The sequence below is a fragment of the Sorex fumeus genome, unplaced genomic scaffold, assembly GCF_029834395.1.
Source record: "Sorex fumeus unplaced genomic scaffold, SorFum_2.1 ptg000098l, whole genome shotgun sequence".
NCBI lineage: Eukaryota > Metazoa > Chordata > Mammalia > Eulipotyphla > Soricidae > Sorex > Sorex fumeus.
Genome location: NW_026606155.1, coordinates 43840693 through 43853854, shown reverse-complemented (window position 1 = coordinate 43853854; position 13162 = coordinate 43840693). Strand labels below are relative to the sequence as shown.

Genomic DNA, 13162 nt, shown 5'->3' with positions numbered 1-13162 from the left:
CCTGATTCTTCCCATGAATACTCTCTTAACTTATTTAAGACTTCAGAGCAGAACACCAAAAACTAGAATGAAATAAGCAGAAGAAATTTGTTTTTCAAGGTCCGGAAATTGGAAATTCTAAGATCATCCTTTGGTGTCTGATTAGAGCTTGTCTCCTGGTTCATAAATGACTATCTTCGCACTGTAATCTCATACAGCAGAAGAAACAGGAAAGCTCTCTGGGGTATCTTTAAAATCTCTGCCTTATGACCTAAACACCCTCCAAAGGCCTCACTGACAAATATCATGATGTTAGTACATGAAATTTCAATATCTGAATTTGGGGGAACATTTTGTCTACATACAGACCCAAATTGGTCACTTTTTATTTAAAAGTAATCATGGAAAAAGATGGAGACCGGAAATAGGGTGGTTTCGATAGAGATGGCAATTAAGAAGATAATAATTGAGATTTTGTTGGGTTTTTTTGGAGAAGAATTCAGCAACATAAAAGGGAGAGGTTTTCTAGAGTTACTGGAAAAGTATTTATGGAAGAAATAGGTCGATAGATATGAAATGTGAAAGTAGTTGTGTGCAAAACATTAGCTAAAATTGTCTGCAAGCATTATTTGTTAGACAGACTATTGCTGTCCCTGATTGTAAGTTAAGGGAAAATATTGACAGTTTCAGCCTAGAAAGAGTGTCTTAAAAGATTAAGTGAAAAACACAAAGACTCACAACTCTGCTACTGATTCCAAGTTCTAGGACAAACATCTAACCAAGCACTTAACCAAGTTCCCACATATAAAATGAAGATATTAATGCAGTATTAAGCAGGATCCTGTGTATAACATGATTAGCACGTCCTGTCAGATAGTAAGCATTGCTAAGTATGAGAAACTATTTTAATTATTGTTAGAATTCTGACTTTGTGACAATCTAACATTGTGCTGAACCACAGCCTGTAGGAGGCGACAATCTAGTTGGAGGAAATAAGATCAAATAATATTTGTCAAAAAGGAAACTGTTCATAGTCAAGTATTCAAATAAAAAATATGAGCAAATCTAGCCTCTTTAATTTTGCCTAGGACAGCACTTATTATATAATCACTACCTATGATTATATAATAAAACTAAATTCAGCAAAAGACATAACAATCACAAATATTAGTAGAAATATATACATATTTATATATACACCCAACATCAGAGATCTTAAATGTAAAAGCAAATACCAATATATGTAAAGGGAAAAATTATCATTCAATTATAGTAAGGAACTTCTGTAACCAGTTTTCAGTAATGGATAAATATCAGGATTGAAAATCAGTGAGGAAATGTTGGGCTTAACTATCCTTGAGCTAAACTGTTTCAAAAGAAATATGAGGATCATTCTATCACACATTCATGTGTTTTCTTCAAAACACATGAAACCATCTCCAGAATAGGTGATGAAACAAGTCTTAGAAAATTTAAGAATAAAATTATATCAAGCATCTTTTCAGGGCTGGGGAGATAGCTCAAAGGTTGTAGGGCATGCCTTGCGTGCAAGAGTTCCAGATTGGATCCCCAGCAGGCATTGTTCCCTAAGTAACACTAGAAATATCCCTTACCAACAAACCAAGATTTGTTCCCAAGCACCACCAGGTGTGGTCAAAAATCAGAGAGAGGGAGAGAGAGAGAGAGAGAGAGAGAGAGAGAGAGAGAGAGAAATTTGCAAGTACTCATAAATTATTAAACCACTACTGAAAAACTAACCAATGGATTAACAATGAAACCAAAAGATATCGAAAGCAGTTTCTCCAGGCAGCCCCCTTAATCTCATTACAGTTTTGAACCTGAGTTTTACTCACCAGGCAGATACAAAAGTGTGAGAAATTACAGCCTTGCTGGTATCACTGAACAGACATCCAAGAGGACTCCCTCTCGGGCACAATGCCTGATTAAAGAAATATATCAACTACATTAAACAACAAATCAAGCAATCAATGTACTATAAACTCTGGTGTAATCTATAACAATAGATATCTAAAGCAAACTGAATATAGAACAGACATTCCAAGATGTATGTTGCCTTCTGACCTCATAGCCATTAGAGCTTGATCATGTTTTATGGTAGCAGCAGTCTCATCTATCTTATGTTTACCAGGTCTCTTGACAGCATTATTTTACCTTGTGTTTGATTTAATGTTGTTTTATTCATTGTGTCTCCTGAGCTTACTTATAATCCACTGCTACTGGTACCAACAAAATCCAGATAGCTCGGAGGCTTGGGTTGCAATCTAGCATGCACAGGAGCCCAGCTTTAATCCCTGGCATCTTTTGGCCTCTAGAGCACTGTAAGGTAAAGCTCTAGTGTCACCAATCCCTCTGGAGAGGCCCTTAATTAATTAGTTAATTAACTAATTAAAGGCACCATTGAGTATTTGACCTACAAACAAAATTCACAGATCTAAAGCCTACAAAAAGAGGAGAAAAAACTGATAGTATTTCTAATTCATTCAGGCATACCCTAATTTACCATCATCACCATCAAAAAGAAAGATAACAAAGAGGGTTCCAGAAAGAGTCCAGCAGAAAGGTGCTTGCCTTGCACATGTCCCACCCACTGTCAATCCTCAGCAACCCATACAGTCTCCTGAGCACTATCAGGAATGATTCCTGAGCACAGAGGCACGAGTAACTCCTGAGCATCATCGGCTGTGGCCCCAAAACAATAAAATAATAAAGAGGTCAAGAGATAGTACAGGGGGTAAGACACTTGCCTTGGATGCAACCAACCCCAGTTTAGTCCCCAGCATCACATGGTCCCCTGAGCAGTGGGAGTGACCTTTCCTGAGCACAGAGCCAGAGTAGCCTCCAGCCTTGACAAGTGTCACCTACCCCCTACCCCAACCCCCGCAAAATAAAGAATAAGAAAAAAGTGGTGGAAGTTGTTACCCTTAATAACTGCTTCATTGAGAGCAAAACCAGCAATAATTTGAGAACCATGTATGAATAAGTTTCCAGTGACCTGGTTTCATGACCAAACACAGATGTGTCTGTCTCTCATTTGTGCCAGGATTGTAACAACAATAGCAGAAAGTTCATGTATGCTGTGAAAAGGCACAATCTACCTGTAGTTTTAAGTGCAATCTAACTCTGAGTGACTTAACCCTTTCAGACTCATTCAGCACGTAATATGCAAGTGAAGATTGAGTCTGCACATGTTGATGAACAACAGCAGAAACATTTGCAGGAAAAACTCTTAAGTGAGCTGGTGTAACAGAAAATTACTGACCAGAGCAAATCTTCAGTGTGGATAGATTCTGGAACAGATGCACTTATATCCAGGAGGAGGCCCCGTTCATGACAGGTTTCAAGGACAAGATCACTGTCACTGTCCTCCCGTTGTTCATCGATTTGCTCAAGCGGGCCCAGTGACGTCTCCATTGTGACACTTGTTACTGTGTTTGGCATATAGAATACATCACAGGGAGCTTGCCAGGCGTTGCTGTGTGGGTGAGACACTCTCGGTAGCTTGTCGGGCTCTCCATGAGAGGTGGAGGAATCGAACTCGGGTTGGCCATGTTGGCCACTTGCAAGGCAAACGCCCTACCCACTGTGCTACTGCTTCAGCCCCCCCCCCCCCATTTTTTTTCAAGGACAAGATAAAATGGGGAAAGTGACATAAAGCATCCCTAACCGTTGTTTCTTAATCAAGGAACCAACATGGTTTTTGATGTCAATAGCAGAGCCATGCCTTCAGCTAATAAAACCTAAAGCCTACATTGTGTTCACACTGGACTTACAGAATGGCCCCTAGCCCTTGCATCCTCCAGCCCTGGATAAGGAAAAGGCAGGGACACACACAGTTGAATGAGACACTGGCTCTCTGGGCTGCACAAAATGTCTTAAGGTGGACACTTTGGTGCTCCCAACAGTGAGCAACTCCTTCATTTTCTGCAGCCTAAGTGCCATTCTCAGCTCCTCCTTATTCCTAACTTGTTTTCTGACTCCTGTGTACTCACTCAGTGTCAGCAGCTTCCTACTGGTAGAGGAGGACCCTGAGGCTCACATTTACATAAGCTAGATAGCACAGCGTTAGGGCATTTGCCTTGCATGCAGCCAGCATGGCCAAGCTGAGTTCAATTCCTCCGCCCCTCTTGGAGAGCCCAGCAAGCAACTGAGAGTATCTTCCCCACATGGCGAAGCCTGGCAGGCTACCTGTGACTTATTCAATATGCCAAACACAGTAACAACAAGTCTCAAAACGGAGACGTTACTGGGCCAACTCGAGCATATCGATGAACAACGGGAGCACAGTGACAGTGACAGTAACAGTGTGTGATGAAGAGGGGATCTGAACTCAAATCCTGGACCTGGGCTGACTGTCCCCTCCTCAAGGCCTGATCTAAAACTGCAGTTGTTTTTGTCTTCCTGCCCAGGTATCCAAGGCTGCCGCAGACCTGATGGCCTATTGCGAAGCGCATGCCAAGGAGGATCCGCTGATGACCCCTGTTCCTGCTTCAGAGAACCCCTTTAGGGAGAAGAAGTTTTTCTGTGCTATCCTTTAAGTCTTCACGAGAAGCCTGCAGAGCCTCGGGGGCTCCTGAGACAGTGATGTAGAGTTTTTAGGAAAGTGGGCACCTTTCTTGTCCACAGCATTTGAAGAGAGAGAGAGAACCAGCCTGGCAACTCCAGGCTATGCATGTTTAAAGAACGAGACCCCTTTACGAGAATGAAAGCTGTTGTACAGCCTGAGTGAAGAGGTCGGATACCTGCACTGCCGCCTGGAGCAGGGGACTATGTAATCGGTGTCATTTCTTTTCTGCTATCCCTCCCCAAACATTCTGTTTCTTCTCTGTATTTTAAAAAATTAATAATGATAATAAAATTCAAGCAGACAGTTTTTCTGAGCTGAGATATGTATAATCTGTGAATGAAAATTTCCTTTAGAATACCTTTCGATAAGCTGAGTCGTGCAGTGTAGCTGTGATTCGGTTTAATGGCATTGATGTTGAGTCTTTGTGCCTTTATTTTTCTTTCTTTCCTTCTTCTGTACCCCTCCCCTTTATTCTCTTCTCATTAGCATAGTTTTGAAGATAAGGCTGGACTTGTAGTAAGATGTTACTCCAAGGATGAGCACCCGAAGTGTTTAGGGAGATGTTCCCCATGGTTTATCCTCATGGTAACAACAATGCTGATTGTGTTTTCTTATCACTCTTCCTAACATTCGTACATGATAGCTTTGATTCTGCAAGTTAAAGTAAACCATGTGTTGTGACTGGTGCTTTCATATATTTGTGGCAATTTTGGGGTAATACTGCATGAAAATGTCCCTATGTTACATCCATTCAGAAGTTTTGCTGTTTTACTATCAAGCTGGAAAATGGAAGGAGAGAGAAAAGAAGCTGGGGAGGAAAAACCTCAGTGATTTTGAAAAATGAAATTACTTCAGAGCCTTAGCCATGCCTAAAATACCTCCAAGTTAAAATTGGCCTAAACGCCTCTTCAACAGATTTTCCAGATTTCAGAGTCTTTCGTTTTAATCATCCAGGATGCAGGGCAGCATAGGTGCCCTCGAGCCAGAGAGGGAAGGCTTCACCTTGGTGGTGAGTGCTGTCGTTATCCGGTAGAGTAAATTTCCTTTTCCTAAATTGCACGAACTCTCAGTTGCATGATACTTGCTGAGAAAGGAAAACTTTCTGAACTCTTCTTTTCAAAATGGTGACCCTCCTCTATTCCAGTACCAGGAGTGACAAACCCCTGATTCTACAGAAGACTAATTCTCAGAATCCCTGCCATTTACCAGCCAGGGTAAAAGGGGGGCGGGGGGGGGCAAAGAGATTCCCCCCAGAGCTAGCTAGCCCACAAAAGGCTCTGGCTCCCTAATCCACTGAGATAGTCTTTATTTTGCATTCCCTAAATTTTCCAGTAAACTCTTTTGTTCCTGATTCTGTTGTACTCATTTGTGAGTCTTTTGGCCTTTATCTACAACTGCTTTGCAGCTAGAGCTCTCTCATCCCAGGAGAGGATTGAAAGTGACTTTTCACTGCAGCTCTAGCCTCCACTAGTAATGCAGCCCGGCAGCCTTTCTAGATTTTTCTCCGGGTCATGCTCAGGCCAAAGACGGACTCTTATATCTTCTTGTTTGCTTTGATAGCCCAAAGTATTTGTTTTACTTTTTCTATTTTCTTCCTTCCATTTAAAAACATAGTAAGAGGAGGGTAGAGAGGGAGGAAAAAGGAGATAAACATATATGAAGTGTTAAGGAAGATTTTTCCAGAAACTTGGTAAATAATTTATTTTTATGGGCGTGATAATAAAAATAAAAACATGCAATTGAGGCCATGCTTGAATGGGAGGAAGAGAATACTAAGGCACTTACACTTACAAAATAGTAAATGTGCTTCTATAACCATATACTTCTGTTCAAATCTGGGAGCTTTGGTAATAGTCCATGGGAAGCTGATGAATACATAAAGGGGAAACAAATCTGGCAGGGCATTCTTAAACTACAATGTTGGGCCAACAGTTGACTGATACTGCTGAATCAGCTAAAACGCTATACATTTTCAGTATTAGCCAAAATATGCTTTGAAAATATGTGACCCCATATAAACAATGAATGAAGCACTCTTTAGTAGTTCTTAAGGCATCATTATGAGACCCTGATGATCTTTATAATTGGCACGATTTATTCTTTTTAGAAGGATTTTTTATATTTTCACATAAATCTAGATCTTAGGAATTACAGGGTAGAATTAAAACATTTAGGAGGCATCACAAGAAAGCTCTGGTAATGAAAAGTTAAGGATGTCCCAAATTGTCTATAACATTTTTAACAGGAGAGAGAAGGCATAAAATACACCCCAACTGAAATTAAGTTTAAATTATGTTTTGGATTTTTCATAATTTTATGTCCTGCAGTTGTAATTATGATACCAAAGTCTTTAAATGGGTTTTGGCTTATTGATATTTTCACTTGTTGAAGGGGCAGGGGAAATATTTTGATTACTTATGCCTCTGAAGAGCTTTAATTCTCTTAAAGAATTTAATTCAACAATCATTTTCACCAGCATAATTTTATCTGAAGGAGTGACTGATAGGAAACTTCACTAATGTTTTGGGTAGTAATGAAAATATGCCATGGCATTAGGTTAAGCATTAATACAATCCTTATTATTTAAAATGCAAACTCTATTTTTTAAAAACAACTTTTTTCTGCATCATTCTTAATATTAATTTTGCTTTTCATTATTTTCTAGTTTTAAACCAAGTACATTTAGTTTAAAACAGATTGCCAGTAAGTACTTGGGACTGAGGATAATTTTACTAATTTTAATAATGTTTGAAATAGATTGTTTACCAAGGAAAATTAAAAACTCTTTCTCTATACTCTCATATTCACATAAGGAATTTTGAGACATCAAGCATGCCGTCTTCAGGAATTTTGTACTTTTTTAAAAATATTTGCTTCTGACTGCTCCTGGCTATGGTCAATTGTTAGAAACATTAATATTTTCCCAGCTCAAGAATTGCTCATTTATTCCCTATATAAGATCTGTAGAGTGTCTTTCAGAGAGGGAAATGCAGAGATGTTAAAGCAGGAAAACCTGAATGTGATGTGTGCATTTTCATCCCACATAAGCAATGTATTTGTTTTAATAAATGGAATTTTCAGATTCAGCTCATGCAGTGATTTTATTTTGCAGTCCTATGGCACACCTTGTCTTTGAAGTGTGGTCGGTTTAAGAAGGAAGAGTTTACCTAACAAGTAAGGTGGTATATATGAATCCTTTTGACTTTCTTTATGGTTCCCTTAAAAAGTAATCTCAACATAAAACTCTTCACAATCCTCCCTGGTTCTCTGTCTCCTTGGAAGACAAAGCAAGGAAATGTCGTATGGGTGGCCTGGAGGGCAGAACACCACAGACAGCACATTCTAAATGCTAGAGGGTGCCACGGGGAGATTTTCTTAATAAAAAAACAAACAGAAAATAATGAATGCAGGAAATGCTGTCCTAATGCTCTTCATGAGGTAAAACAAGTACTAGCTAGCCTCTAAGCACTTGAGAGTATATCCCCCAAACCCAAAACACACATAAAACAAGTACTAAATAAATGCTTGGAGCTCTAGATTCAGCAGCTGCACAGAGAGAACTCCTGAACTATCTGGTCATGAAAGCTCTCTGTATATTATTCTAGTTCTGCCAGTGAGTGGAGAATCCCCTGAGAAAGGTACAGCTCGGTCTCCTAGAAGCAGGGCAGATTCAGAGGTCTCAGCCCAGAAGAAGGCGCTTCTTGGGGTGTTAGGACGCGGATCGTGATCTCCCTTTAATGACGAAGAGACTCCAGAGACTGCAAAGAGCAAGCAAGGTTTATTGTAAGACTGGCTAGCCAGGGTCGAGCTGCCTACACAGACACGCAGGTCATATAGGTGAGGCAAGACCCCGAACTTCTTCAAAGGGGATCTTGTATAGACCTCCATGGGCCATTACAGCAAAGCCCGCACATTTCATAGCCAATAAATTTGTAACAACATATACTTTCTTAACCAATCCATTTAAAAGTACATTACTCCTTAGCGTATAGATTCAAAGATCAGCATTTACGTACATAGGCATTGTGGCTAGTGTGTATCTGGTAACTCAGACATTTGGCTATCACCTGCTCCCTTTGATTCTCTGCTCATGGCTACTGCATTCTGGTGGAGGGGATAAGGGGAAAAGTTCCTAACAGAGGTAACAGATAAGGAAGGGCCAACAAATGGTTTTCGAATTTACAACCCAGCAAGGAAGAGTCAACAAATGGTCTCAGAATTTACATCCCAATAAGGAAGGGCCTTACAGCTAAGGCTCTGCTAGGGAGGGGGCAGGAAAGGGAGAGTTACTAATTAGCAGAGTTTAGCTCTGGAATTTTTCTTAGGGTCCCTAGGGACCTTACAGGGGTAGATGCTTTCATCCATTTGCGTTGCTCTCTGTGGGGCCCAAGGACCACCAGCTTCACAATCACCTGAGATGCCAATAAAAATTAAAACAGTCCCCAAGGCTCTGCTCACAGAACTGACATAGCCAAGTGGAGCGGGTAGGTGAAAAAGGGAGCTGAGAGCGGTGGTGGAGGGATATTGGCACTCTGGGGATGGAGGCGATACAATAACACAGTATACCTAAATCATTAATACTACTGCAAATCATGAAATTTCAAGAAAGAAAAAAGGGAAGCACTGTACCCCATGCTTTGCATGCTGGACACTCAGGTTTGTACTCTGGTACCCTGTGCAGGTGTTTTACCCATGCATCACCGGAGCAACTCCTGAGCTCCAAGCCAAGTCATATGTAGCCCCTGAGCTTCACAGCATACATAGCCCTCCAAAAAGAAAAGAGACAAAAAAAATTTTAAGGCAGACATCAGGCTTCCACCCAATGCAGAATTTCTGGTAGTGGCATTTGAAAATATCCCCGTTGCAATGCAGTAGCCTGAAGACCACTGAATAAAGAATTAATGAGTGCTCATTTTTCATAGCAAAGAGGGAGAGCACCGCCTCACATAAGTCTGTTTGCTCTGATTCCCACTGTAGCAGGCAGCCAGTGGGTGCCGGGAGCTGGCACAGGATGTGTGGGTGCAAAGCCAGCTCGCTGCTAACAGGAGCTGCTGTGAGGAGGGAGCCGGTGGGTTTCGACTCTGCTCCTGTTCTGTAGTGTCCCTGTGGGGGGATTGCCTCCAGCTCTTACTCTTTAATAAGCTGGTCACATTTCAGACAGCACTCACAATGACGTGGGAATTGCAGCTGGGTCAGCTCCAATCCACAAATTGCAAATCATTTGCCAAGGGAAATCCCTTTCCCTTTGGTTCTGCCCCAAATCTACATTTTCTTCTATTTAGAACCAGGAGACTCAGGGAGAATTTATTTTTAATGAAGGGGGTCACGGACTCCCAGGCCTTTCCTCAGTCAGAACTCCTCATGTTCTTCCTTGTCCAAAATCAGAGACGCCTGGGGTTAGAGTGCACCTCCACCCTAAGGTGCAGGGAAGATGGTGCTCATTTCTATTCCAGCTGGGCACAAACCAACATGAGCTGGAAAATGGCAACAGTTCCTGGGTGACCTTGAACAAGCCCTTTGACCTTTCCGCATGAGAATGGAAACAAGCGTACCTGACCCATTTGCCTTGCAAGCTTGTTAGAGACAAACACAAGAGGGCAAGTCAAGGGATATTATAAAGGAGTGATAAAGAAGTTGTTAGACAATACTGCTTGCTAGCAACTTTCAAAGCAAAGACAAGACTGGAGAGGGCTTGGAAAGATAGTACAGAAGCTAAAGGGTTTGCCTTGCATGTAGCCAACCCTGTGCCACAGATAGTCCCCCAAGCCCCACTGGGAGTGATCACTGAGAACAGAGCCAGGAGTGGTCCTTGGTGTAACCAGGAGAACCAAATGTGGCACCAAATCCAAATGGGGGGTGGGGGGAAAGTGAATAATTCCTTCTCACCTCTTGGCTGTACTTCCTTTTTCTCACTTCTTATCCAGCCTTCCTCTTTCTCTAACCCTAGCTCAGGGTCTCTGAGTGTCGGCCACACTCTGATTCCCATCTCCTCCTCCTCTACATTATCCCTCCCATTCATAAATGTCCATTAATTAGGACTCTCTTGGTGTCAAGGCACATAACTGAAACTGGCTGATAACTGAGGCGCTCAGACGTAGGATCTGCTTCAGGCTCAGCTAGAACCCAGCTGCTCTGGGTGATGTGATCTTGCCTTGCTCATCCCTTGGCTCTGCTCTCCTCTGTGCTGGTTCCATTCTCAGACAATGACAATTTAATTCTCAGGCTGGAATAGTGTCCGCAGCTCCACGCTTATATCTCACCAGCTGAACAACCACAGAATAAGGATAACAGCAAGTATTGCTCTGGTTGTATCCCTGAAATAGGCCCTAGGTTCTGAACCTGGCTAGGGAGGCACCCTGGGTCACATGGGCAGAACAGTATAGTTGTTCTAAGAAATTAAAATGCTGCTAGAGGAGGAAAGATTTAAGATTAAGTCAAAAAATAGGTGTCGGGGGAGATGGCTCAACGGACTGATGTGCAATAATAGTACTCAAGGGCGACTCTGGATTGAGTGCTTGGCTGTTGTTCCCAGCAGTGCTTCGGGGTTCATGGTGTGCCAGGAATTGAACTTGGAGGTCCTGTGTGCAAGTATGCTCTCCAGTACACATGCCTAAATATCACATGCAGTTACTGGTCATGTATTTAACAGCAATCGGGAGATTTCAAAAGATACAGAACATTTTCTCCATGGCAGGAAGCTCTGTTAACCAGCATAGATCCAAAGCAAGGGCTAGCAACCATTTCTCCATTTCATGAAACTGGCAGAATATGTTTTTAAATTGTACTAAATTTTTTTATTTGTTTTTGAGCCACACCTGACAGTGCTGGAGACTACCCTAGCTCATTACTCCCAGCTGTGCTTAGAGTACCATGTGGATCAAATCCCAGACTCCTGCATGCAGACCAAGCATTCCAATCCACTGAGAATCTGTCCCACTGTTGTGTCCAAATTTTAACAAAATACATATACACACACGAAGAAAATAAGTAAATGCTATAATAACTACAAACATTGGTCATAAGTCATAGGAAATCAAGCAGGCTGTGGCTTTGGTACCACTCCTGAAGTTCTTCTAAACCATCAATATATCCCTATCTCTCACTCAAGAAAACATAAAAAATACTAATATATGATGATGTTGATAGCTACAGCAGCTATAGTTGCAATAGTGATGCAAAACACTTATTAAGCACTTGACTAAGTGCAGCACCATGCTGAGCCCCTTACAGATATTTACTTTGCTCTCACAGCAACTATGACATGAATAGCATTTATCACCTGCAGCAGGTATTTGTGCCTTGTGTCCCTCTGTGATCCACTTCTGACTTCGGCTGTGGTGTAAACATCTGTTCAATCTCCTTCTTTCCTGGAAGCCAGGGAGCTGAGGTGTATCAATCCTTACCTAGGGGTAAGAGTCTGAATGTCAGTCCCAGGATCCCATGCTTCAGAGAAAAATTCTGAGTTGCATTTTATCTGGTCTTTTGTGTGATCCTCAGGGACAGGGGGTTATCTCAGGAAAGATTGAACCTCAATTTTCCAAGATAACAACCAACCCAATACCACACCCTGTTGGGTTCTCGTCTATATTTTGCTTCCTCTCTTCCTGCATTTTGACCCTCAGATATCACCCTCTCCTCCAGCCCCAATAAACTACCTGCATCAAGACCTTGTCAGCCTCTCATTGGATGAGTTAGATGCAAAATAATGTATATCCATTCTCCAATAAGGATTTTGACATGTAGACAGGTGGACACACCCCAAGTGGGAACTCAAGCATGTGAACCTAGATCTGTCTTGATTGCAAAGAAAAAACTCTTAAACTATCTCTCAGAATGCAAACTGATATACAAGTACACAAGAGGGAGATCATAAGAAAAGTCCAAAATCTGTTCTTATTTATAAAATAAGCAGATTGCTCTTTTGCTTACAAACAGATTGCTTGTAAACGTCCAACCTCTGACTCACTTATCTGGAATGAATAAACCAATTAACTCTTTCTTGTCAACACTTCCTTTTCCAAATCTCTGTGCTCATTTGGTACCAAAAAGTATTAATTGTGCAGGGAAAACTTTTGTTGGTGTCAAAGAGCCTCTTCCAGGATATTGGGGGGGATGAGAGGGCAGACGTTTTGGGGGGGATATTTAGCATTGCTTGGAGCTACTCTTTGCTTGGTACTGGGCGCTGCTCCCAGCACAATCTGGGGGACCATGTAGTGCTGGGAAGCAAACCTGAGGCTCCAGCATACAAAATATATTGAGCTCTTGATCCACATCCTGCTCCTTTTTTTTTTTTATTGCAGTAGCAGTGATCAAACCCAAGGCATCATGCATACTGGCAAATACTCTACAACTGAGCTACATCCTCAATTTTCTTTAAGGAATTTTTAGGGATTTCAAAGGGTGTTTTAACAGGAATGGAGTATTTTATTTTTTTCCTTCAAAACTGCAGGGGAGGAAAATCTTTCCCCTTTTAACTACTATTATAACAACTGCTCCCTGTAAGGTCAGAGTTCTGGGTCCTTCTGTGATCTGACAGAGGAAGCCCCCAGCCTTCACTCAAAATCTTGTTTGAGGAAGGGATGAGGAGAAGATCTCATA

The 13162-nt window shown here is 41.6% G+C and overlaps 1 protein-coding gene across 1 annotated transcript in view; it reads left to right on the top strand.

Annotated features, from left to right (window-relative positions):
- The window catches only part of GNG2 (G protein subunit gamma 2), a 126542-nt gene extending 121693 nt beyond the window's left edge, over nucleotides 1-4849 (top strand). The window contains exon 3 of the mRNA XM_056134062.1: nucleotides 4407-4849. Within this exon, the coding sequence (XP_055990037.1) occupies nucleotides 4407-4535 (129 nt within the window). The 3' untranslated portion in view covers nucleotides 4536-4849. The remainder of the gene's footprint in view (nucleotides 1-4406) is intronic.
- The last annotated feature ends 8313 nt before the right edge of the window (nucleotides 4850-13162 follow it).